Source organism: Bos grunniens, chromosome 16 (assembly GCF_055505025.1).
Source record: "Bos grunniens cultivar Pamir isolate PY7600 chromosome 16, Bosgru_T2T1.0, whole genome shotgun sequence".
Lineage (NCBI taxonomy): Eukaryota > Metazoa > Chordata > Mammalia > Artiodactyla > Bovidae > Bos > Bos grunniens.
Window position 1 is genome coordinate 52,190,688 of NC_141180.1, and position 26,141 is coordinate 52,216,828.

General features: G+C 53.2%; 2 protein-coding genes and 1 long non-coding RNA gene across 7 annotated transcripts in view; 2 read left to right on the plus strand and 1 right to left on the minus strand.

The window, feature by feature from the left end:
• LOC147356830 (uncharacterized) overlaps positions 1-9,689 on the minus strand; it is a 32,017-nt gene extending 22,328 nt beyond the window's left edge. For all 3 annotated transcript variants that reach the window (XR_015143549.1, XR_015143548.1, XR_015143550.1), the window contains exons 1-3: positions 8,850-9,689; positions 7,791-7,930; positions 6,562-6,648 (exon numbers count right to left, since the gene is read on the minus strand). This is a non-coding gene — a long non-coding RNA (uncharacterized LOC147356830). The remainder of the gene's footprint in view (positions 1-6,561; positions 6,649-7,790; positions 7,931-8,849) is intronic.
• A 76-nt stretch (positions 9,690-9,765) lies between these two features.
• LOC147356831 (left-right determination factor 2-like) lies at positions 9,766-13,071 on the plus strand. The gene is made up of 4 exons (XM_086345113.1): positions 9,766-10,022; positions 11,269-11,515; positions 11,724-11,966; positions 12,266-13,071. Exons 1-4 carry the CDS (start codon positions 9,773-9,775, stop codon positions 12,627-12,629), a joined length of 1,104 nt encoding a protein of 367 aa, XP_086201239.1. The 5' UTR covers positions 9,766-9,772; the 3' UTR covers positions 12,630-13,071.
• Positions 13,072-15,610: 2,539 nt separating this feature from the next.
• The window catches only part of TMEM63A (transmembrane protein 63A), a 36,021-nt gene continuing 25,490 nt past the window's right edge, over positions 15,611-26,141 (plus strand). For all 3 annotated transcript variants that reach the window (XR_015143546.1, XM_086345105.1, XM_086345106.1), the window contains exons 1-5: positions 15,611-15,680; positions 18,953-19,121; positions 20,945-21,144; positions 23,525-23,604; positions 25,698-25,761. Coding sequence is in view for 2 of the 3 variants with exons in the window: in XM_086345105.1 (XP_086201231.1) it covers positions 20,959-21,144; positions 23,525-23,604; positions 25,698-25,761 (330 nt within the window). In the remaining variant the exon portion in view is untranslated. The remainder of the gene's footprint in view (positions 15,681-18,952; positions 19,122-20,944; positions 21,145-23,524; positions 23,605-25,697; positions 25,762-26,141) is intronic.

Below are 26,141 nucleotides of genomic sequence, written 5' to 3' on the forward strand. Positions count from 1 at the left end.
ATCATGGCCAAAAAACCAAAACATAAAACGGAAGCAATACTTTAACAAATCCAATAAAGAGTTTAAAAATGGTCCACACTAAAACAATCTCTTTAAAAAAAAAACCAAAAGGTAGTAAAGTTGGATCTGCTGTCCTGGAGGACAGGAGGTGAGAGCGAGTGGTGAGGATGGGGAAACACTCAGTACCCCTGACTGAGGGCCTGAGGTTGAGGACACTGAAGAGGAGATGGGTGGTGGGAGCCATGCTCACCTTCCTGTCTCTAGAGGTCAGGATCTGACCCCCAACCAGAATCCAAGCTGCTAGCTGAGGCCTGGTAAGAAGACATGAGGGTCAGAGGTCATCTCAGGGACTTGGTCAATGGGACTGAGCTGGACCTGGACTCAGAACCAAAGAGGACTCAGCTTAGTGAAGGCTGGAGCCAAGGAGTGGGTTCCCTCCTAGATTAGAGCCCAGCATCTCGGGGGGCTCCAGGAGGGGTTCCCAGCCTGGTACAGACACACTGTGTGACCCAGAGACATCCCTAGACCCAGGTGCCCTGGCTGCCCCAATCCTGCACCCATCAGCCTACTGATTCCAGACCTGGGGGCCCATGTGGCTCCTTGGGGGTCTCCAGACATGCCCCTGGGTGGGCAGTGAGGCCTCCTTGTCCTCCAAAACAACTTGGCCTCAGTGTCAGCTGGGCCAGCACTTCCCAGGGGTTCCCTGGGCTAAGGAGGGTGGGGACAGAAAAGGACTAAAAACCCAGGTTTCGGTTCATCCAGACCTTCCAGGCGAGGGTGGGTCCTGGGTTCAATCCTTGCTGTGCCACTCATCAACTGTGTGGCCTTAGGTGGGTTTTCTACCCACTTCAATATGTCTCCCTCTACAACATGGGGATAATGTACTTTTCTTATTCCAGCTGCTCTGCACAGCCTGTGGGATCTTGGTTTCCTGACCAGGGATTGAGCCCAGACCCTTGGCAGTGAAAGTGCCAAGTCCTAACTACTGGGCCTCCAGGGAATTCCCAATACTGAAATATGCTTTTTTTTTTTTTGGACAAAAACATGTCAGTATTAATGGAGAGGTCATCAGAGTGCCTTGCACAGCAGCCCCCTCTACGCGTGCGCGCACACACACACACACACATACTAGGTGCTCAGTAAATGGTAGGGGTCTCTCAACTGATACTTACTTACAATGTTTAACTTTTTAAAATTTTAAGTTAACAATGTCTCTGCATTATTTTATAGTTAATACACTAAGTCAAAAGATACAAAGGCGTTTGTGAAAATGTTTTAAGTTAACAATGTCTCTGCATTATTTTATAGTTAATACAAAAGTCAAAAGATACAAAGGCGTTTGTGAAAAATGTCAGCATGTGGGCCCTCCCTGTCCTCCAGAACAGCTTGGCCTTGGCATCACAGGGTTGGCCCTTCTCTGGGGCTCCCAGAGCTGAAGTGGGAGTTGGGGGGGAACTAAGGACCCACGTTCAGTTTCATCCACACCTTCCAGCTGAGGGTGGTCCTGGCTTCAGTGTTCACTGAGCCACTCCCTGGCTGTGAGACCTCAGGAGAATCACGGCGCCCCCCTCTGACAGCTGTCTGTGGTCAGCTGGGTGAGGCAGAGAGGGGCCCGACTTCTGCAAGGAGGGCCAGGAAGGACACCTCTGTAACCAGACAATAATTGCTGGTCTTGACTGTTTACTCTGAGCCATACTTCACTGGACGCTCACCATGAGCTTGTGCAATACATATTATTAGTGTTCCTATCTCACAGATAAAGAAACCAAGGTGCAGGCAAGGTGATGAACTTGTCCAAGGTCACTGGCCAGGACTGGCTCCCCTCAGTGCTCTCATTAGCAATCTATGGCCTTGGACCAGGGTCTTAACTGCTCTGAGCCTTTGGTGTTCAGTGTCAACAACGTCTTCCTCCCAGGGTGTGAGGGGACTGAAGCAAAGGGAGATCCCAGACCTGGTGGGGCGAGGGTGTGGAACCACCCAAAACACAGCATTTAGGGAACCCTTGGGCTGCCCCCACCCCCAACTTTCTGGCACTGAACTCAAGCTTCCTCTTGAATCCACTGCTCTTTTGTCTCCTTAGCTGTCCCCAGGATACAGAGAAGGGGCAGAGTCATCAGTAAACATTTCTTTTTTTTCATTCTATCAGTTTATTGCTACCAACCCATCTCCCTCCACCCTCATGCACTCATGCTCAGTCATGTAACCCCATAGACTGCTGTCCACCAGGCTCCTCTGTCCATTGACTTTTCCAGGCAAGAATACTAGAGTGGGTTGCCATTTCCTTCTCCAGGTAAACACTTCTTAATTAATAGAAGAGAGGGAGGCAGGAAGAGGAAAGTATGGAGACAAACCGCTTCTAGAAGTTCCTTCTGCAGGGCAAGATTTGAGGATAGTTTATGTGGGTGTTTTTCTTTCTGGACATTTTTATTTGGGTTGTGGGGAGGCGGCGCAAATAAGAGACTAATACTGATAACAACACGTTCAGGGGGAAAAAGAGAAAAGAAAAGAAAGGGAGAGAGTGAGGAAGAAAACAACTTGTGTTACAATTACAACTGTGCTTTTCGGAATCCAGGAAACTTTTGTCTTTTTTTTTTTTTCCTTAATTTTTCTTTTCCTTTTGGCCATACCACATGACATGTGGGATCTTCGTTCCCCGACCAGGGATCAAACCCACACCCCCTGCACTGGAGTCTTATTACCACTGCACCACCAGGGAAGTCCCCAGAAAAGTCTTGTCTTTATAATGGAGAGGCATGTTTGGGCTCTACTGCTGGGCAGGGGTGCGAGGTGAGGAGGAGTTAGAGAGGAGTTTGCTGCTGTTGACAGAGAAAGACAGGCGATAGCTCACCATCAGCAGACCCGCTTTTGTCCCCCAGACAAAGCCTGCCTAGTGTGTGGTGTGGCCGACCACAGGCGGGGATGCGGGGAAGTTGCCCTCACCATAAACTCTCCAGGTGTTTGCTCCAACAAAAAATGTTCACTGACAGATGGAGCCTTAAGCCATTAAGAGGAACAAAACAAATATACAGAACCAAACAAAACCAAGCCTGCTTGGATCTCTGTCTAGAGGCTTCTCTGTGCATGTAAACATGGCTGCTCTGCACACGTAACCGATTCCAGAGTCTCCCAGGTCTTCTGCACTCTTGTCCTGGACAGAGTGAGACCCCCCCAAGTAAGGCCCACCACAAAGGAAGGAAAAGATGAACTCTTGGGTACATCTTTAATGCTGGAGGGAAATGGCAGGACTGCTCCCTGCAGTGGGAGCAGCCGTACGCAGTGAGGGAGATGCTGTCGCTTTGATCTGGGCCTGGATTTGATCTGGGTGGCACAGCCACCCCGTCCCCTCCAGCTGCCCAGCCTGTCCCAGCCAAGACCTGGCCCTGGAAAACGGGTGGCCGGCTCACCATGCAACTGCGTCTCCTCTGAGCCCCATTTGCTTAGTCTGGTGTAGATGCCCTTGCCCTCTCAGATGGCATAGAGAAGGGACACTAGGCAGCTGGTGGTCTCAGCTCATGGCAAGAACCTCAACGGCTCTGGCAGCTCCCTGTACCCTGGGAGACCCCAACCCAGGGCCTGGGGGAGCCTGTGGAGGCCACATCTCCTCTGCCAGAGGCCCATGGGCTTGGCAGCATGGGTGGTGGAGGAGTCTGGGGCGGGCGCACTCACTCGGGCAGGAGACAGTGCTCCCTGTGTTAGTGGAGGAAGCCACCCACCCTGGCCAGGCACCACAGTAACCATCTGCGTGAGTTATTTTATGACAGGAGGCCCCAGTAAGGAACATGGAACTAACATGCCACCACCAACCAGAAGAGTTCGGGAAAGGTCAAAAGGAGACACCACGTGTCTGACAGTCTTCCAGAATCCTCTCGCTGGCATCCATCTTGGCTGAGCAAAGTGTGCACCACCAGGCAGGACTCTGGGTCAGAAAGACTGGCCAAAGACAACCTGGAAACTGATCCCATCACCACAGAACCTGAGACTTCGAACAGACTGTGGCAGAGCTGTTCTCCTGGGTTCCCTTACCCTAACTGCTCTCCGCCCGGGTGCCCCATCTGTTGCTTTGTTAGCACGTGTGGCTCCTCAGACGATTCCTTTCTGAGTGTTAGACAAGAACCCACACTCAGGCCCTGGAAGTGGTCCCATTTCCTGCAACATCTGAAGCTCGCAGGGCAGTGTTGGTGGGATGGCTCGGGGATTGTAGCCTCCCTGGGACTCTCATGGGCTTTGAATATGGGGACATAGGTGGTCTGACAACTCCCCCCACCTGCCCCCACTTCCTCTTCCTGTTGGTGAGCTAAGTAAAGCTCTCATCCCGGAGACAAAAGGGCCGAACGAGGCTCTGTGGGCTGGGAAGTCGCCCTTCCTCCTGCCCCTGCTGTCCAGTCACCCCGTGCTGCTCTCCCTTCCCTCTGAATACACCCCCTCCCCTAGGGCCAGCCCCCTCCCCGAAAGCCTCCCGGCGGGAGGGAGTGTCCACCCACCACCCTGTGGGTCAGGGTACAGCACGTCACTCAGCGAAGGCCTGGGTCCTACGCCTGGACACCCTTCCTCCAGGCCTCTACTGTTGGCTTCTGGTGAAAGGGCTGTGGAAAGGCGGTTGCCAGGCCAAAGCTATGAGGCTACAGATGGGCCTTGTTCTGGACCTGTGGCTGAGAAACAGTTCCCCCAGGGTGGACTCCCACACCACTGACCTTGGCCTGCACCAGCAATTGCAGGAAAGCCTCTTCTTCCTGAAGGACAAACCCCTCCCTGCAACTCAATGTCCTCTCTCAGGTAAGCTTAATATCACCCTCCCTTTCAAGGAACTTCTTTTTTTATTTTGGCTGCTCCAAATGGCATGTGGGATCTTGGTTCCCTGACCAGAGATCAAACCTGCGCCACCTGCATCAGAAGGGTGGGATCTTAACCACTGGACCACCAGGGAAGCCCTCAAAGAACTTCTTAGCAAAATTCCTTTGTTCATCAAAGAGCATCTATTGAGGGATGCACCCAGCGCTGAGGCGATAGATCGATGACTCACACAGTCCACTCCTTATAACTCAGCTTCTGTGTCCTCCCTTCTACACATCGGAACTGCCTGACCACAAGAACATGACTGTATGTTTCTCCCTAACAGGAGACAGTTGTCCTTCCTACCTGTGCAGCAACTCTCTCTTGGCTCCAAAGATTAGAAGACTCATCATCCCAATGGTTATTGTATCAATCACAGGCTGTATTAGTTCCTCCTCAGGTTTGGTCATGGTCTCACTGAAAATTCTGTTTCCTAAAGTTAACCTTCAATAACTCATGTATAGAGACCTCTCTGGTAGTCTAGTGGCTAAGACTCTGCAACTAAAAAATTCTGAGTGAGCAACTAAGACCCAGCACAGTGAAATAAATACTTTTTAAAAAGAATAATTCATGTATATAATTTTTTAAAGAGGGGTAAAGGAGAGAGGAGAATGATTACTTTATGTAAAACGATACACTCGGACTTCCTTTTGGGCCAGTGGCTAAAACTCCATGCTTCCACTGCAGCAGGCACATGTTTGATCTCTGATCTCTGGTCAGGGAAGTTCTCTAGGTCATGCAGTATGGTCAAAAAAAAAAAAAAAGCCAAACCAAACCAAACAAAAAACAATGCGTGCGTGGAAGAAGCATAGAGAGACTGTGCAAAGCTGTCAGTAAACCCGTCCTTTAAAGGGATGATTACACTAAATGAGGCCCCTAGGGTGGGCTCTAACTCAATCTGACTGGTGTCCTTGGACACACGGAGAGACACCAGGGATGTGTAGGCACAGAGGAAGACCATGTGAGCACACAGAGAGAAGGCTGCCATCTGCAAGCCAAGGAGCAAGGCCTCGGAAGAAACCAAACTTGCTGGCACCTTGATCTTGGACTTCCAGCCTCCAGACTGTGAAGAAACACATTTTTGCCGATCCCCTCCCTCCTTCCCCTTCCCCTCCCCCCACACAACATTTTGTTATAGCAGCCAGAGCAGCAGCCTGAGACAACCTTCCTCAGAAGGTGGTCACACAAAACTGTCCCAACCGCCCCTGACTGACAGGGACTGAGATACTTTCCGGTTTCACAGAGGCAAGTGTGTCAGAACAGTAAGCCCCTTTGAATCAACTGAGCTAACAACACTGGTGGGTGGGGGCGGGGAGTGGATAGGGAGATGACGGGGGCGGCAGTGTGTGCCCAGAATAGAAGAGACTTTTTACTGTACCCTTTAAAAAATAGGCTTACTTTGTGGCTCAGCTGGTAAAGAATCTGCCTGCATTGTGGGAGACCTGGGTTTGATCCCTGGGTTGGGAAGATCCCCTGGAGAAGGGAAAGCCTACCCACTCCAGTATTCTGGCCTAGAGAATTCCATGGACTGTATAGTCCAAGGGGTCGCAGAGTCGGACACAACTAAGCGACTTTCACTTCACTTGCAAAATAGAGGACTTCCCTGGTGGTCTAGTGGTTAAGAATCTGCCTACCAAGGCAGGGGACGCGGGTTTGATCCCTGGTCCGGGAGGATTCCACATGCGGTGGATCAATAAAGCCCGTGCGGCACAACTGCTGAAGCCCACTCACCTGGAGCCCGTGGTCCGCAATGAGAGAAGCCACCACAGTGATAAGCCTGCGTGCTGCGACTGCAGAGTAGTCCCCAGCTCACCGCAACTAGAGGAAGCCCGTGTGCAGCAATGAAGACCCCGCAGGACCAAAAAACAAATAATTAAAAATTATTATTTTTAATTATAGAGTGGTATTTAATTATAAGAATTCTAATAAAATTATAATTTGAAAATGGGATATGGGTCACAATGAAAGATTAGTAAGATTCATGTGGTGGGAAAAATATCTGAGTTTCTTGGTAAGCAGACTGTCTCTGGGGAGGTGAAGTGGGAGACGAGCCGCAAAGTCACAGAGGCTGACATTTTTCACAAACACCTTTGATCTTTTGACTTTTGTACTATGTGTATTAACTATATAATAATGCAGAAACATTAACTTCAAATTTTAAAAAGTTTAACATTGTAAGTTAGTATCAGTTGAAAGATCCTTACCATTTATTGAACACCTATTGTGTGTGTGTGTGTGTGTGTGTGTGTGTGTGTAGGGCAGTGCTGTGCAAGGCACTCTGATGACCTCTCCATTAATACTGACACGTATTTTGTCAAAAAAAAAAAAAGCATATTTCAGTATTGGGAATTCCCTAGAGGTCCAGTAGTTAGGACTTGGCACTTTCTCTGTCAAGGGTCTGGGCTCAATCCCTGGTCAGGGAACTAAGATCCCACAAGCTGTGTGGTGCAGCTGGAATAAGAAAAGTATATTATCCCCGTGTTTTAGAGGGAGACTTATCTTGAAGTGGGTAGAAAACCCACCTAAGGCCACACAGTTTATCAGTGGCACAGCAAGGACTGAACTTGGACCCACCCTCGCCTGGAAGGTCTGGATGAACCAAAACCTGGGTTCTTAGTCCTTCCCTGTCCCCACCCCTCCTTAGCCCAGGGAACCCCTGGGAAGTGCTGGCCCGCTGACACCGAGGCCAAGTTGCTTTGGAGGACAAGGAGGGCCCATTGCCCACCCAGGGTCATGTCTGGAGACCCCAAGGAGCCACATGGGCCCCCAGGTCTTGGGTGGGTAGGCTGATGGGTGCAGGATTAGGGCAGCCCAGGGCATCTGGGGCTGGGGCTCGGGGTGTTTCTGGAGCACCACAGCAGTGCCTCCCTCATCAGGAAGGAGATAGGAGTCCCTTCCCCCTCAGATGCTAGGCTCTAATCCAGAAGTGAACCCACGGTCGGACTCCAGTCTTCACTGACCTTACAGTTCCGTTTGGTTCCAAGCCTAGGCTCTGGTCCAGTTTGTCCCCATCCACGGAGTCTGCAGGATGACCTCTGACCTCACATTTTCTCACAGCCTTCAGCGGGCAGTCTGGACTCTGGCTGGGGTCAAAACCAGCCTGTAAGAGATAGGAGTGTGGTCGTGGGCACCTGGCCCTCCTTACCTGCCCTCCTGCCTCAGTCCCTGCATCCATCTTTCCAGACTCTCTGGGGGCCGGGTCTGTGGCCCCCACCTCAAGACGGCCAGCCCATTGCCCTCCGTGCTACCCTCAGCTCTAGGCGAGGTCCAAACTGGTCCTTCATCGGGGTGAAAGTGAAAGTGTTAGTTGCTCAGTTGTGACCAACTCTTGCGGCTCCATGGACTGTAGCCCGCTAGGTTCCTCTGTGCATGGAAATCTCCACGCAAGAATAATGGAGTATGCCCTCCTCCAGGGAATCTTCCTGACCCTTCCTGACCCAGAGATCAAACCTGGGTCTTCCACGTTGCAAACAGATTCTTTACCACCATCTGAGCCACCAGGAAAGCCCAAACTCTCTATTCCCTTGGCCTCTTTCCTCCTTCCAGACAGAAGATCTACCTCGGGGGCCACTAAAGCATCTCCAGCCAACATGACCTGGCAGGGTGTTGGGCCAGACACAGGTGAGAGTGGAAGTAGGGGAAGCCTGGCTTCTTCTGCATGACAAAGGGTGGGGGCTGCCCTCCCCGCCTGACGGCTAATCAGCCCATTGTCAGAAGTCTCCCAATCCACACTGGCTTTTTCTCTTTGGCCTCTGGCTAGGGTTGCCAGATTTAGCAATTAAAAATATGGGACTCCTGGTGAAAGGTGAAATTTGAATTTCAGATAAACAACAAATGATGTGCTAAAGTATGTCCCAAATTGTGTTCTGTATTTTATCTGGCAGCCCTACCCCTGGCTGATTGCCCAATTGTTTTAATTCCCCACTAAAACTCCTCTACCATGCAAATCCACATTCATTTGGTGAAGCCTCAGGAAATTGAAGGACATGCCCCCTACCCACATCGAGTCCCCCGGTCACCTGGGCTGAGTCCACTTGGCTGCTTCAGAGGATTGAACAAGGACTCTGGCTGGAAACAGCTGGAGGCTGTGGAAAGAGCTGTGGGCTAGGAATCAGACTTGACTTTAGGCAGGCATCCATCATTAACTGTTGTGAGCCAGGGATATTGTTGCCTCTCTGAGCCTTTGTTTTCTTAGCTCAAAAATTGGTGGAGGGAACGGGCTGGATGTTTTTTTCAACTCCAATCTCTGAATCTGTGAACAGCCAGGGAAAAGGAGAGGATGAGGTTCCTTATTGGGCAAAATCCCATTGGTACTAAATTACCCCAGGCTCCCTTGTCTAGGAAGGTCGCCCCTTCCCCATTAAGCACTGGGAAAAACATTGGGTTTTCCAATTGTGGACAACCCAGAAGCTCAACAGTCCCTAGGAGTCCTTTGAGCACCAGGCTCAGATGCTCATCCTTGTAGGCAGAATTGGTCCTTAGCCAGAGATCCAAGGTGTTGGTGTGCACACAGAGGAGCTGTAGCAAGAATCAGGACTCTAAGTCCACACCAGGGACCGGAGTTTGCTCTGTGACTGAAGGACAGGGAAGAGAGCACTTAGAGATCCTTGCCTCTTCTTCAGGGAACAAGCTTTTTAATTTAACTGGTCCAGCAATCCCAGCCAAGGTAGAGGCACCTGACCACAATAATACCATCTGTCCACAGTCTAGACAGCCCCCCTCCTCGGGCTCAGGGACCTGTCTGGATGCTGAGCTCCCAGGAGGTCTGAGGGGTGTGACCTCCCTTCCTCCCAGCCTCTCCCCCCTCCCACCATCCTGGCCCAGCCCAGGGCTGCTATAAAGCTGGCCCAGCCTGGCTCTCAGCACACCCCGCTGCTGGGACCCTCCTGGAGCCTCATCCGGGGACACGTCCACTCTGCCCTTCCTTCTCCCCAGCAGTGCCATGCAGCCCCTGTGGCTCTGCTGGGCCCTCTGGGTGCTGCCCCTGGCCGGCCCCGGGGCGGCCCTGACCGAGGAGCGGATCCTGGACAGCCTGCTGCAGCAGCTGCACCTCAGCGAGGTCCCGATCGTGGACAAGGCCACCGTGGAGGGGCTGGTCATCCCCGCCCATGTGAGGGCCCAGTATGTGGCCCTGCTGCAGCGCGGCCACGGGGCACGCTCCCGGGGGAAGAGGTTCAGCCAGAACTTCCGAGGTGAGGCCCGCCCTCCTGCTGCAGCCTGGTCCTTGTGGTGGTGGTGGTGATGGTAGTGGTGGTAGCTGTCTGGGGTGCAGGGTCCACAGGGCGGTGAGGGGGTACCATGGCCTGTGAGGATGACAGGTCTGGGCTCCTGGTCTCTGTCTGCACTGAGGACCCTGCCTCTCAGGGCCAGGAGGAGCTGGGCCGGCTGGACTGGCTGACAAAGCCAAGGCAAGAACAGGGAATCATGGGACAGGAAGCAAAGTGGAAAGAAGAGAGATTAGAGAAGACAGATGGTCAAGGTGCCTTTGTGCTAGGGGACAAAGAGCTGGCTTCCGCAGAGTGCTGCCTTAGAGAGAAAGGACCTCTGCATTCAGTTATCACCTCTGGTATTTGTTTTTGGACAAGTCTCCCAACAACTCTTGTGTTTCTTGAAATGAGATTAAATTAGCTTTGACTACTTCCCAGAGTTGTGGGTATTCTATGAGATGGAAGGTACCAGGTCTGAGTCCTATGGCAGCCTCTCACCTCCCCAGGGCTGGGGACACCCACAGACAGACCAGGCCAGGCGCCTGGGGAGACGAGGAGACCGTTGCTGGACACCTCATCAGGGGTGACTGCTGGCAGCCATGGGGCTGGCTGATAAAGCGATCGCGCTGCCAACCTGGAGCCTCAGGTGCTGGGGACGGATTGCTGGGGCCTCTGAAGAGGGTGTCGTGCCTGACCTCACCATTTCCCTCAGGGCTCGGTAATTCCACAAAAATTGCCCCTGTTCCTTTTCACCAGCAAGAGTCCCCTCACCAGGCAGGGAAATGAAAGTAAATTCAGAGCTCTTTGCCTCTTCGGAAAAGCCGATTTCAGCTGGTGACTGTAGATTTTCACTGGCTGGTCCTTGGCCTTCCACCCTCCATTCCCACTCCTGCCCCTTTGCCTAAAGAAGCCTGCAGGTCTGCAGTCTTCACTCAGAGTCCCAGCCCTTGCCCAGTATCCCAAAGCTGCCCCTCCCCTCACTAGTGGTGAGGGGGGTCACCACTAGTAAACAAGCCCCAACCCCAGATGATGGTTTTGGAGAGCCTGCTTGACTCTAACAGTTTTTCTAGGAGTGGAGGTGCTCTGTTTCTGGCCTGGCCCATCAGTTTCCCAGCCTCCAAACTCTCCCTGGGGATTCCTGGGGAAACCCTGTTCGCTCTCCCTGAGCCCTGCATCCTCAGAGCTCGCCTGGTGCTCGGAGGGGCTCCGCTGACTCCGCTCCCGTCCCCAGAGGTGGTCGGCAGGTTCCTGACATCCGAGGCGTCCTCGCATTTGCTGGTGTTCGACATGGAGCAGCGGCTGCCGCCCCGCAGCGAGCTGGTGCAGGCCGTGCTGCGCCTCTTCCAGGAGCCGGTCCCCAGGGCCGCGCTCCGCAGACACGAGCGCCTCTTCCCGCGCAGCGACCGCGCCCGGGTCACCGTCCAGTGGCTGCACGTCCGCGACGACGGCTCCAACCGCACCGCCCTCATCGACTCCAGGTGCGGAGGTCGCGGCTGCGGTGTGGGGCTGGGGGGAGGGAAGGAGGGCTGGGCCCGGGGCGGGAGGAGGGGCGGGAGGAGGGGCGGCTCGGTCCCGGCGGGGACCCCGGGAGCAGGTGGGAGAGGTGCCGCCCCCGGGGCCACCCCGGGCAGTCCCAGTCCCCACGCCTGAGCGCGGGCCTGTGTCTCCCTCCGTGCGGTGTCGCAGGCTGGTGACCATCCACGAGAGCGGCTGGAAGGCCCTGGACGTTACCGAGGCGGTGAACTTCTGGCAGCAGCTGCGCAGCCCCCGGCAGCCGCTGCTCCTGCAGGTGCTGGTGCAGCGGGAGCACCTGGGCCCGCTGGCCTCCAGCGCCCACAGGCTGGTCCGCTTCGCCCCCCAGGGGCCGTCGAGCGGCCGGCAGGGGGAGCCCCAGCTGGAGCTGCACACCCTGGACCTCAGGGACTATGGGTAGGTGCTGTGGGTCACTGCGGGTGAACCTATTTTGAAACCGGCAACTTTACAGGGTGCTGTGGGAATGAATGAATATATAAAATATCTCCTTCCACTCTTGGGAGTAATGTCAGCTCTAATTATGATTTTGGGGGTTATTTCTAGTTATCCATCCTTATCACAAATATCCAACATTTTTAACATAATGAGAGATGGATCATAAATCTTTCCAGGTGTCCCACTAGGTCTCACCCTGGGCCCCATGACCCCTGCCCTCTCAGCTGACCTCTGACTCTGCCTCTCTTTGCTCCCCACAGAGCTCAGGGAAACTGTGATCCTAAAGCACCGGTGACCGAGGGCACCCGCTGCTGCCGCCAGGAGATGTACATTGACCTGCAGGGGATGAAGTGGGCTGAGAACTGGGTCCTGGAGCCCCCAGGCTTCCTGGCCTATGAGTGTGTGGGCACCTGCCAGCAGCCCCCAGAGTCCCTGACCTTCAAGTGGCCTTTTCTGGGGCCTCGACAGTGCATCGCCTCGGAGGCGACCTCGCTGCCCATGATTGTCAGCATCCAGGAGGGAGGCCAACTCCAGCCCCAGGTGGTCAGCCTGCCCAACATGAGGGTGCAGACATGCAGCTGTGCCTGGGACGGGGTGCTTGTGCCAAGGAAGCTGGAGCCGTAGGTGTGGGATATAGTCATCGAAGGACTTGGCTTGTGTGTGTGTTGAAACTGTTCCGGGCGCCAGAAGCAATGGGGATGGCATGTGTTTTGTGCTTCATACTGAGTTCTGACCAGTCAGCTCGCCTTCTGATTTTTGTTTCTCAGGAACAAGACTCCCTGGACACTGGGAGCCCCTGCCCAATCTTCTCTCTTCGACATTTTTTCACTGCACTGTATCCTAAGCACTTACCTGTGTAGATTTTGTAACCTAAGAAGAGAAACCCCAATTTGTCATTGTTTCCTTGTCCTCTTATTGGACCTGGGCTGAGCTCCGTGGTATGGCTGGGAGATACACTTGCTGCTCTGGGCTTAAAAATCTGTAGTAAGTAGAGGTTGTGCATTTCTAACTCAAATAATAAGGGTATTCTGCAAGAAACAAATAAAATACATTTTATTCTGTTTTATCCAGAACCCTGCAAATTGTGAGAGAACAGAAAGTTCTATAGGAATTAGGTCAACCAGATTAGAAAATTAAGGAAAAGACTTTAAAAGACTTGTTCAAGGTCTCAGTTAAGTGATACAGGATGCTAGGATTGGAATGCATTGATTCTAATGTGCCTGTCCTCTTAAGATTGAGGCAGAACATTTTTTTGTCATTGCTGTTGGTATTTTTATTTTTCTTGGCACAGGGAGTGGGCTTTATTTCCATTCTAGTTGATACAAAATTTTTTAAAATCTGTGATCAAAATCATCATCTACAGGAATGTGAATCACTCCTTTAGATTTGAGGGTAGATAAAGGGAGCAAATGACAAAATGTTGATGTAAGATTTTAGAATGCCAAGATTACACTGGCTTTAAACTGAGTTTGATATAGGGTTCAGGCCTGGGGCATGGTTGTCTTGGATTCCTTGCTTATCTTTACAGCTAAAATTAACTGTAAATTCTACATCCTCCATATTTCCATTTTCTTCTCTATTAGATAGGAACAATCCTTGACTTCTCTGTACTTCTACTGGAAATTTAAGGAAGTAGTGTTTTTATAAGCACTCCACATGCTGCCTGACACATAGTGGGGCTATGGTTATCTCACCTCACATGTTGATCTGTCTAACCTTCTCTTGATTTTGAAATAACCTGCTGCTGCTGCTGCTAAGTCACTTCAGTCGTGTCCGACTCTGTGCGACCCCATAAACAGCAGCCCACCAGGCTCCCCCATCCCTGGGATTCTCCAGGCAAGAACACTGGAGTGGGTTGCCATTTCCTTCTCCAATGCATGAAAGCGAAAAGTGAAAGTGAAGTCGCTCAGTCATGTCCAACTCTAGTGACCCCATGGTCTGCAGCCTACCAGGCTCCTCATCCATGGGATTTTCCAGGCAAGAGTACTGGAGTGGGGTGCCATCCCCTTCTCCGTTGAAACAACCTACTGAAAGTCAGTTTAGAAATCCCTTCCCTCTCTGAAATCAAGGATCCTAACTTTTCTTTTTGTCAGTGTCTCCATCAATGTAATCACTGGGGTTAGAACCTTACACTTCCCTGGACCCCACAGCGCAGGCCAGGGGTGGCTGCAATCATTGAGGAAGGGGAAGAATAAGGACACAAGGTGGAGGATATGCGGGGAAGAGAGTGGACAGAGTCCGTCTGAGGCGCCAGGGGCCACACACAGGCACCTGCTGGAGGTCAGCTGTGGTTCCTTGGCCGCTGGAGGGAACCGCAGGAGGAGAGATGGCCAGGCGCTTACGGGTAGGACAAGGGCTGTGCTGAGCACAGAGGTCAAGGGCAAACTCTGGAAATAACTAGTGACTGGGGGTTGGGGAGAAGGAGGAAGCCAGCAGATGGGTCAGAAAAGCACTGCTAGAGAAGCAGAAAACACCCCCCGCCAGGCTCCCTCCAGAGATCCCCAGGCTGGCTGGGGAGAGAGATAAGGTGAATACATTTACCATGACAACAAAAGATGAAAGCCCAGAAATGGAAGAGAGGTCAGAGCCCTGCAAAGCTGTGCAGGTACAGAGTGCGGAGCTGTTCAGGATTCACAGATTTTTAGTGCTGGAAGGGACCTGAGAGAAAGCTTTGGTCCAACCCCCTGCGGAAACAGAGGCCTGCGGAGGAGGGCAGATTGCTGCAGCCGGGGGGCTGTGCTCTTTGGTTTCACTGGGGGCGCGGTCCTCATTGAACACCGACCTGTGTGTTGCCCAGAGCACACCCCGGTGCCCTCGAGGAGCTTACAGTCCAGCTGCGGGGACTGCTGCTCATACGGAACTCTCTGGGACCCAGAGCTCAGCGAGCTGGGCTAGAACGGTGACCCTGGCGGCCCGGTATTGGCAGTTCCGGCTTTGGCTCCAGGGCACCGCCGAAAACACTGCGACTTCTATTTGGGGCCAAACGTAGGAACCCCCCGGCCCCCCCGGCCCCTCCGGCCCCAGGGCTTTCACTGTCAGGCTATTCAGAACGATAGCGGAGCCTTAGTCTTCCGCACTGGGAACCAGGTGACGACGGACTACGTGGAGCCGAGGTGCGGGCTGAGCCCACCCGATTTCCCTATTCCCCCCTACCCGGCCCCGATACAGGCGGGCCTAAAGCTGGTCTAGGAAATTCAGTGCACTACAGAAAAATCAAGAACTTTCGCCGATGCGCTGCCCCCGCGTTCCACGGATGTGACCACCCTGTACTAGGCCCGGGGCTCCCCAAGGTGTCTGTCGGGGAAAGGGGACGCGCCGGGGGGCCGGGGAGAGGAATCAGCCCTGGAGCACTCTCCTCGGTCCCAGGACACGAGCTGGCCGGGCCGGGACCTGCAGACTTCAGGGAGGAGCTGAGTGGCCCCGCGGTCTGGCCTGGACGGAGGATCGCCGAGGGGCGCACGGCGCCGGGGGCGGGAGGCGGCTGCAGAACTGACACCCACTCGGGCGTAGCTGCAAATTGGGCAAGCCGTGGACGCGGCTCTGCGCATGTGCAGGAGAGCGGGGAGTTTCACTTTATAACTTTTAAGTGGTCAGGACGCAGCCCCGCCCAACCAGGTGGAGCCAGAAAACTTACGGTCTGCTCGGGTCGCTGCGCCGCCGCCGCCGCCGCCGCAGGTAAAGGGGAAGGGGCGTTGAGAGGGGGAATGACGCCTTCTTCCTTTCCCCGAGACGGGCAGAACCCGGGGTCTACGCCAGGGTGCCACGTCTAGTGTCTGGTTCCGGGGTGAGGCCCTCGTGCCTCCGCAGTCCCAACTCCGGAACAGGGGTGACCGAGTGGCTGGGAGGAGAGTGTCTGTCCCCGGGCTGCGCAGACCTCGCGCTCCGCTTCCAGCGTCGCGCCTGATGGCTTTACGCAACTTCCCAATCCAAGGCTCCAACTTTTCGCTTTTAAGGCTAATCCCTTTCTCTTCCCACCCTCTCTCTGGGTATTTGTCAGCTGGAATCGACCTCCCAGCCTAGCCCGGGGATCTCAGCCAGGGGCTCTTTTTTCTCTAAGCGAGATATGCGAGGCGGGCCTGGGTAGGGGCTGAGCATCTGAGTCCCCTGCCCCTGGGAAGGTAGAAACCACTCTTTGGAGTCCTGAGGAGGGAAGATAGGGGTTTTGGAGGATAAGGGGAAGAGGAGAGCTCTGCTAAGAAACCAAAAACGTAGAGGTTCCAATACCTGATAAGCCTGGCTACCTGAGACTCTGGGGTGGCCTCTCTTTCAGCTCAGTCGGTATTCTGAAAAACAGGAGACCACAGGGGTATACAAAATGACACCCTTTCCCCCTTTGCTTCCTTCTGCGCTGAAGTTGTGTGACTGTATCCAGCCCCAAGAGTGTGGAAGGTTTGAGGTTAAGCCAGTGGATTGTGCTCACCAGTCCAGGCCCAGTGTGTACAAAGAGGCTGTGTGTGGGGGCATCCTGAGGACTTCTTGGGCCCTGACTCAAGCAGAGTTGTGGAGTCTTGCTGGGGATGAGGAAAGACTCTAGGTCATCTCTTATTGGAGAAACAACCCGTATTTCCCTCTTCTCCTCCATGCTTGCCTTTCTACTTCCCTCCTCTGACACCTGTCAGAGAGTCTTGAGCCTGCTGCTATCTTGAGGTGGAGTATACAGAAGGAGAGGCTTCTTTCTGCCTTCACACACCTCTTGTCTGGGCTTCCGTGGTAGCTCAGATGGTAAAGAATCCACCTGTAATGTGGGAGACCTGGGTTCGATCCCTGGGTTGGAAGATCCCCTGGAGAAGGGAATGGCTACCCACTCCAGTATTCTGGTCTAGAGACTCCCATGGACAGAGGAGCCTGGCAGTGTATAGTCCATGGGGTCACAAAGAGTCAGACTCAACTAAGCAACTTTCACTTTACTTCACCTCTTGTTTGTTTAGTTTATGGGCAAAGATCTCCCTTGGGTGTTCATGGTGCTCTAACAGGAAAAATGTCAGATGGGGTTTTGCTATCATGTTTCCCATGGTCTGGAGAGGTGACTTAAAATAAAAGCAGATTTGGGGTGCCCATAGGGTTCAATGCTTTATGGGCATTGCCTCCCACTCACCCTGCAGGAAGAACTTCATTGTCTCCATTTTACGGAGAAGGAAGCCAAGGCACGGAGTGGTGAAGCCACGTGGTGCTGGGAGCCTCACTTCAGAGCCTGCTCAGGGCTTCAGTCCACTGCAGCGGGACTCTGGGCCATTTCCCTAGCGCTCCACTGCTGCTGTCTGTGGAGGTGAATGGTTGTCCACGTTCCTGGACGCTGTTTGGTGGGGCTTTAAGGAGAAGTTTGCAACCTGCCATCTAGAACATCAGAGTCTTCTCTTATGGCAGAGGACCTGGAACTGTTTGTCGTCCTGCCATCGTAGTAACAAAATCAGAAGATTTGGTGATGATAAAAATACCCTGAGTTTGCAAGAGCTGATGATGCTCACACTTTCTGCTCCTGTTTGTGGCAGGGAGGCACAGAGATCTTCTGGTGTGCTACAGGGGCCAGCAGCTGCCAGCTTGGATGGGCAAGGGGTTAACATGGGTGGCTGACTTCTTTGGCAGTTTGGGGAATGGCCATTGCATTGAGCCCTCTGTCCCCCCACCACAACCAGACTCTGGGGTGTACGTGGGTTGAACTTTGAGTTGAGTCCTGAGTCACCTGCTGCTCACCTGACCCCAGGGCCTCAGCAGTATATCTTGGCTTTCCTGAGTGAGATGATGAGCAGAGAGCTCCCTAAAGAAGGGATGGATAAGACCAGGCATTTACAATATGTATCTGACAAATATGGGATGACTGAACATGACCAGGCAGGGCACCCATGGCCACAGAGCCTAATTGCTGGTTTGGCCCCTGCCCAGTGCCGTCAGTCTTTCAGCCACTAAGCCAGCTCTCTCCCAGTTGCCACCAGCTGAATCTCCTTCTCTGCCCCTCCTGCTCCTCCTGAGCCTGGGGGGGCTGCCCTGTGGCCGATATGTTGCCAGCTGCCCTCTCAGCATGCCCGCTGGGGAGGATGCAGGCGGCTGGCCTTGGAGGGACTGTGATGGTTCCGCAGTCTTGCAGACTTGTAACAGGCGGAGACAGACCTCAACTAAGCAGAAAGGTCTGAGAGACACTGCGGGCCCCCAAAGCTATGCCTGCATCTGGAGGGCACAGAGGGGACAGGCCACCTCTGAAGGTCAGCTGGCTGGCTGACCTCACTGAGTCCTTCTTATCAAACCTTATTAAACTACCCGGGGGAGCCTGTTTGACTTAGAGGCGTGACAGGGGCGGAAAAGATGGGGAGGAGCCTGGGTCCCTGCCTCCCATTAGGCCTCTGCTCTCTCAAAGCTCCACACAAAGCAGAATTGGTGAGGCGCCCCCCTACCCTCCACCACAGCACCACAATACTCCCTCTGTGACCATTTTATGGGGATTTTTTTTTCCCCCACTTCACTGTTCAGGCCTTCCTTGTTGGTTCTGTTGCTTTTTTTTTTTTTTTTTTCCTGATTCTAGTCTTTGGGGGACCTGGAGAAGCCTTCCCAGCTACCCTTGGGCCTGTGTGAGGTCCTGGACTCCGTCTTCCCAGAGCCTACAGCTCCCAGTGCTGCTGTGGGAGGAGTCCCAGTGCCCTGGGCTCACCAGGGCCTTGAGCCCTCGGACAAGAGGGGAAAGGCTGGAGTTTCAGGTGATGCTGGGGAGGAGAGAGGAGAGGAACAGGGTGCACAGAGGAGGGTGGCCCCTTCATAGCACTAGGTGCCTGGAGAGAGAGCCAGGACAGGAGGGAGCCCGTTGGGAAGAACTGTAGGCTCTGGATGAGTGTTTGAGTTCCGAGACACCGGGCAAGTGTGAGTGCAGGGGAAGTGTGCTGGAGGGTTTCACACCGGAACCCCGGCATGGGTAAAGAACAGCTCCCACGTGACTCTGGTTGTCTCCTGTGTTCCTTCAGGGAAGTCTGCAAAGGCTGGTGCCCTATGACCTCCATCAGAAAAGCCCAGCAGGAAATGAGCAGTGGACCCGAGGCAGCTTGGGAGGCAGCCAGGGCCACCGCTGCCTTTGCCAGCGCCAACTGAGGCCCTCTCCAGGGGACACATCCACATTTCCTTCCCCAGTGTCTGGTAAGTGTGGGGACAGGAAGGAGGGGCAGGCCTTCGCCAGCCAGCGTCAGGCTGGGTGTTGCATTGGGGCGGTGCCACTGGGTGGGGTTTAAAGGAGAGAAACTAAGACCATCTGTTTCCCAGAGGCAGCTTTTGTGACTCTGCGCAGAGCCAGCAACTTCATGGCTCTGCCATCACACCCTCCAGCCACTGCCGAGTCTCTAATAGGGCTGACAGAATGACTTGGCCTCTCGGGGAGTCCTCCCATGCCCCCGGACCTACTGCCTCCCCCATGCCTCCTACACCTCCTGTCCTGTGTGCATGAGATTGTCCCAAAAGAGCCATCCCAGCGGCCAGAATTGGCAGTCACTGGCTCCCCAACACACACCCAGACTGTATTACCGCATAGTCCAAATATCTGTCTGTTCTCTATACCGTTTCTTGTCTCCCAGATTTTTGTCCCTCTAACAGGTAGGAAGACAGACTTAGCCAAAGTCCCCTGGGAATCTAGTCTAACTAGATTTAAGGAGATGGGACCTTGAGAGAAAGGGATGCTGAGCATTTTTCCAGACTCTTCAGCTGCAGACAGTGTGAAAGCATGCCCGCTGGGGAGGATGCAGGGGGCTGGCCTTCGGAGTTTGGAGATTTCCATTAGTTTCACCTGCGGTTACCAGGCGTCTCTGAAAGGAAAGGTCAACAACCAGCCTGGAGCAATATTTGCTTTGGAAATGCTGGACCTTCCAGAAAGGCCAGGAGTGTAGGAATGAGAGGGCAGAGCCCAGGGAGTGCTCCAGGGATGCACAGTGGGTGACTCAGGGGTCCCTGAGGAGGCTTGGGGCCCGTCCTCCTCCCCCTAGTCCACGTCCTCCCCCTTTGCCTTCTCTGTCTCCTCCTCTCTGCTGCTCTTTCCCTGCCTTTTTTTTTTTTTTTTAAATCTTTCTCTCTTTTTAAAACATATTTATTTGGCTGCATTGGGTCTTAGTTGCATCATGTGGAATCTTCATCAGCACACGGATTCTCTGGGTGTGGTGCATGGGCCCCAGGGCATGTGGGATCTTAGTTTCCTGACCAGGGATGGAGCTCACATCCCCTCCATTGCAAGGCTGATTCTTATCTACTGGGCCACCAGGGAAGTCTCCTTCTTTGCTTTTTAATCTCTCACCGAACAGGTGTGGGTAGTCAGCTGCAGAGGGAATGTGGCAGAGCAGAAAGAGAACTGGCATCTGAGACCCAGAAGGCTGGGTCTGAGACTTGACTCTGCCCTGATCAGCTCTTTAATCTTAATGGAACTCTTAAGGCCCTGAGCCTCAGTTTCCAAGTATATGGTGTGGGCCTATCTCTGAGTTCCCAGCCTGACATCTCTTGAGCTCTTGTCTATGGGCCAGACAATCAGCAGTTGTTGCATTTGGACACTCTTCCTCTTCTGTTGATTCCTCTGCCCCATCCTGTCCCCTGCCCGCACTCCAGGCCTCCCAGGGCCACTCCCACCCCTTACCCCGCAGGAATGACTTCCTGACAGTCATCCCTGAGGCTGGAGGAACTTGGCACCCCTTAGGCAGGCTTCTGTCCTTCCCTTTCCTCCTATTCATCCCTGCCCTTGGGGAGGCAGCCAGCTGTGTCCTGGATGAGCCATCTGCCCCATCCATCTGACCCTTGGGCTGCATCCACAATGGAGCTATTCTCTGTAGACTCTGCCGGGCACTCAGGGCTGGTGTTTGCCTCTACTGGATCCCTGTGCCCCAGCAGCCCCTGGTGGAGACACCCGCCCTTGGCTCTGTCAGCGCTGGCTGCAGAAACCACGGGAGAGTTGGTGTCCTGACTCTCTGTTGGGTCTCCTTCTCCAGGGAGGATCAGCGTGATGACCGACTCCCCTTTCCTGGAGCTGTGGCAGTCCAGAGCAGTGGCCATCCCCGAGCGGCTGGGCATCGGGGACCAGCCCAATGACTCCTACTGCTACAACTCGGCCAAAAACAGCACCGTGCTCCAGGGGGTCACCTTCGGGGGCATCCCCACTGTCCTGTTCATAGATGTCACCTGCTTCCTGGTGAGACCCCCGGGGATCATGTCAGTTATTTGTTTAACACTAACCCCCTCCCCCGCCACAGGGCTTTCTGGGAAACTCAGGTGAGGAGCCAGACATCCCTGGGTTTAAGTCCCAGTTCTTCTGCTTCCCAGCTCTGTAACCCTGGGCATATTACATAGTTTATTGGGGCCTCAGGTTTTTGTTCTGTGAAAGGGAGGTAATAGTTCTTATCTCGGAGATTCTTGGAGAAGGTTAAATAAGGTGAAGCATGTAAAGAATATACGTTACTGCTCTTTTGTTTATTATCATTGTTACCACGCTGTCAGCCCGTCATGTGTCTAAGGCCCTTAGGAAGGGTCACTCTGCTGGGATGAGAGATGTGACTGGAGAGTGTGGATGAGAATTACAGCAGCTGCAATTCCCAATTTATAGATGTCACCCTTGTTCCCCACTGGGGTCCTTGGGCCTTTAGAGAATCAGATGTGGAGAAAAGGAGAGAACTGGGGGAAGGGGAGTACGCCTTATTAGCTCCTCATAGTGGACTTTTGTTCATTCAGACCTGCTTGTTCCCAAAGACCCCCACCACCATCACCCAATTTGAAATATGCTGTCTTTCCCCCTAGACTGGCTCAGACTTGCTAGGTGTGATTTACTGGGGTGCTAGGGCACCTTCTTTTCAAAAGTGTCCAAGGGATGGTTGGTCCCTTTTGTCACCTTCTCCTCACATGTAGTGGAAACCATCTGGGTAACCGAGGTAAGAAGGGGCAGAGGGAGTGGACCCCTTGGACTGCTTTGGACCAGAGGCACCTGGGAGAGGGGAGATAGGGTAGCCTAAGGTGCATGCTAAGTCACTTGGGGGCCCCATGCCCTAAAGGAGGCGGCTATCCAACCCAAGTTTACTTGCAGGAAAAATGTTCATAGGAAGAGAGGAAGGGAGTTTTCCATTTTCCTCCTTAGGATTGAGGTCTAAATTGTTGCATTAGAGTTTTGCTACATTGTTAATCTTCTATTGGCAAATATGGAAACCTGTGTGTACTCATGTTGCTTTACCATAAAGGGCTCTTTAAGTGTCAAGTAACCTACCTCTTGGGGCCAAAACCCATTCATAGGTTGAGAACAGTCCTCTCTACCAGGCGTGGTTGGGCGGGGGGGAGTAGGCAGGAGTGTGGTGATGGATTTCAGTGTGGGGTTAATGGAGGAGGGTGGTTCTGGAGCTGTTATCCAGCGTCTTCAGGGAGGGGAGAGTCGGGGCCAAGGAGAGAAGTCAGGAGACACAGGCTGGGGTGGGTCTGTCTTGAACAGGGTTTGATGAGAAGAGAGAGTCACTCTCCGTTGGAGTGTGCTAGTAGGGTAGATTTTTATTGCAGGAGATTTGGGGATTGGAGCCAGAGGAGCCTGAAAGACATCAAGGCATGGGAAACACCCACACCACTTGAGCCAAGGCAGCAGCCAGGGCAGAGGGCTGGTGCTCATTGAGTGGCTTTCATATTTTTCTGGTGACAAGACTCACCTGCTCTTGAAACTGTATCACCAACTTCCACCTTCACCTTGAGAAAATTCAGCTGGAACTTAGCCACTCTGGAGCCCAAAACCCACATTTAAAAACCGAGTCCCTGACCAGGGCACTCAGGGATATGCTGATTAAAATGTGTCTTTCTACCTCCCTGGATTTTGAAGGGAGGGAGCCTGTCCAGGGTGGGGAGAGAGGCAGGAGTAGGGCAGAGGACCTGCAAAGGAAGGGAGGAGACAGTCTAGAATCCATGGTTTTTAGAGCATAAACGGGGTTAGACTTGAGTCCAGCCCCTTCCATTGCCATTGGGCATGCAGGGCTGCGGATGGCCCCGGCTTGTGGAAGCCAAGCCAGCTAGCACTGGGCCTTTGGTGGGCGTTGCCCCCACATGCTCTGTGCCAGGCGTCCCCAGGGCTTGGCTCCTGGAGAACCAAACTCAAGGTAAATATCTGACCACTTCCAGCTCAGCCTGTGGGTTAGGGGCTCTGCTATTGTGGTTCTGTGATTAAAAATGCAACCTGATGTGAAGGCGGGAGCTGGTCCCCAGGGGTGCTGTTAGGGCCTTCCTGCTCAGGGGCCCTTGCAGGCAGACCAGGGCTGAGGAAGGCTGTGGCTGCTAGTGCTGGCTTGAGAGCAAAGGATAGGCCCTGGGAGCTTGACCGGGAGGCCGCCAGGGCAAGCTCAGCTTCAGCATTGATGGGGACGGGAGCTGGTGAAGGGGGTGAACGCAACGTTGAGCTCTTGAGCTGTGTGGCCTCGGGCAGCTCAGCGCCTTCTCTGGTCCTCTAGCCCTCTTGAGTCTAGGCGGGTGGCCTTTGCCCCGAAGACAGCTGTCTCTTCTAATTAGAAGCCATTCAATAAGATTTTACTTGGTTTCTTTTCTACTTTTAGTTTTTAATAGCAGCATTTTCCATCATAAGAAGAAAATTCTGGGATTATGGCCGCATTGCCCTGGTGTCAGAAGGAAACAGGTAAAAAGATTCATTATTTCAAGTGTGTGTATGTGTAGGTGGGGGGATGGGGAGAGAGAGCATGAGAGGCTGGGAGGGGCTTGTGAAGCCCACCAGGCATAGTCCACATGTGATGCCAGTGTTAGATGGCGCTCATTAGTATGTCTGCCAGGCCTGTACCAGAAACTGTTGTCTTTGCTCTTTACCGCAGACCCGTGAGGTTAGCCTCGGTACCTTCTTTGTGGTGGGGAGAAAACCAGGGCCCACACGCCCAGCTCTCCCTTGGGGCTTAGGACTGGCCGTGGCCATGAACCTTCTGCTTCAGACTACAGAAGGAATCTAGTTGCTTCAGATACTTAAGGCTTTCATCATCAAAGAAGGATGGCTGCTTTCTTCCTTGCCTTGAACATTTCCAAGTGTATCTTCTTTGAGATTAATTAGTTTGGGGCTGGGCATGAGGAGAACCGGGTTGGGAAGGGCAGCAGGGCTGCAGGCGAGCTGCTCCTGTCCCCAGGGCAGGGTCCGCCCGTGGCCCGAATCCACCAGCTTCAGAGGGTCTGTGTCAGAGCACAGACTGCCTTGGCCGGAACTCAGGCCCTTCTACCTCCACCCTGGGCTCTGCTGGCTCTCTGCGCATGTCACCTCAGGGCGGAGAAAGAGTTCTAGGTCTGCACAACTAGAATTTCCAGCTCCAGCTGCTCCCCCTCACCCCAGGATTTTGTGTCAGATGCCGAAATAGGAAGTGAGTGGGGAAACAAGGACAGGCCCGGGCTCCCTGTCCTTGGCCTCCCCAGGGGTTCCCCAGGCAGGCCCCCACTCTTGCTCCACAGGTGGCTCCTGTGTTGAAATGTGGTCTGTGCAGGAGGGTTGATGGGGGTTGTCTATCGATGCCCCTTCTTTCCCCACAGTCTCCACTCTGGTTTTGCAGAAGCCCGAGGGTTAGGCTCTGGGGCCTCTTGCTTCAGCTGTATGTGAGCCTTGGGCCATTTAGGGGAACTTTTGAAACAGCTGGTACATTTTTGGCACATTCACCCTTAGGAGGACTGAGTGCATGCATGCGTGTGTGCTTGGTTGCTCGGTTGTGTCCGACTCTGCAGTCCCACGGACTATATAGCCCACCAGGCTTCTCTGTCCATGGGATTCTCCAGGCAAGAAACCTGGAGTGGGTTGCCATTCCCTTCTCCAGGGGATCTTCCCGACCCAGGGACTGAATCTGGGTCTCCTGCATTGCAGGCAGATTCTTGACCACCTGAGCCATCAGTATTACTGAGTACTACGGCAGAATAGGGCACTTGGAAATCAGGAGACACCCCCACTTCCGTGGCTGTGTCATCTTGGTCGGGACCCTGAACTTGAGCTTGTTGGATTGTTTCCTCTGGCCCTTTCTTGCCTGGAGGGTTACCGTGAAGGTTGTATAAGGCAGTTCTCCGGAAGGGCTTTGACTGAGTTTTACCAGGGCTTGTGCCATTAGAAGTGGGTTAGTAAAGCTGGGAGCAGGAAAACAGAGAGAAACAAAACTTAGCATGTTGCAAATACCTCAAATCGGGAGTGCGCGGGAAGTTTTTATGGATTACTCAGAAGAAAGGATGTGCCCAAATTAACAACGTAAAATGCCCCAATTTGTCAAGTCCAAAATACATGCTTTGGACATTTTCTCATCTATGAGATTAGGTGCGACCTGTTATTAATGGTGATCATAATTTAACTGACAGCATCCTTCCCTTCGTAGTGGTTCAAAAAATAATTGTGCCATTTACAACCAGAGCTGTCTTAGATTTAATAAGATAGTATTTATTCCAAGTTTTAGTTGCTATGTTGGGAAATATATTGTAAACAGGCAACGCTTTGATGTCACTTTACATATATCAGTCACAGGGCTGAGGTTCAAGGGGGTGAAACACAGGATGGTCCATTGACACCCTGGCCCCCTGTTCTTCATCCCACGTAGCAGAGTTTCATGTCTCACCATTCCTTGCAGTGGTCAGTGTCTTTGCCTATATTTTTATGAAGGCTAGTATCTTTGGTCCTGAGCTCCAAGAGGGAGCAAGATACTAGACACAAGTTTAAAAATTTTTAAAGTAACAATCTGTCATTTTCCCCTTTTGTGTTTCCAGTGAGTCCAGATTCCGGAGACTGTCGTCTTCCTCTTCAGGGCAGCAGGACTTTGAAAGCGAGATGGTTGGTATTTAAGGGGCTGGTGTGGTATGGCTGGGAGGCAGGGCTTTGCATGGACGGGCAGGAAGGAACTGGCAGGGAGAGGGCAGTTGTACTCCTGGTGAGCTGCTAACTTCGCACGCTTGACCTTGAGTGGCAAATCTGGTGACAGCGCTTCTCTGCTTTGACTGAGGCACCTGAACTTGAGGATTACTATGGCACAGATGGCGGCTGAGTGACCCAGGATCAGGACACTTGACTGATTCTCAGGCACAAGGCTACAGCACTTGTCTGTGTTATCACATTTATGACTTTGTGTGACAGTTAATTATTAACTTGCCTGCTGGTTTATGAGTCAGCTGCAGGCAGGAACCAAGTCTTATCCAGCTCTGTTCCCCATCTCC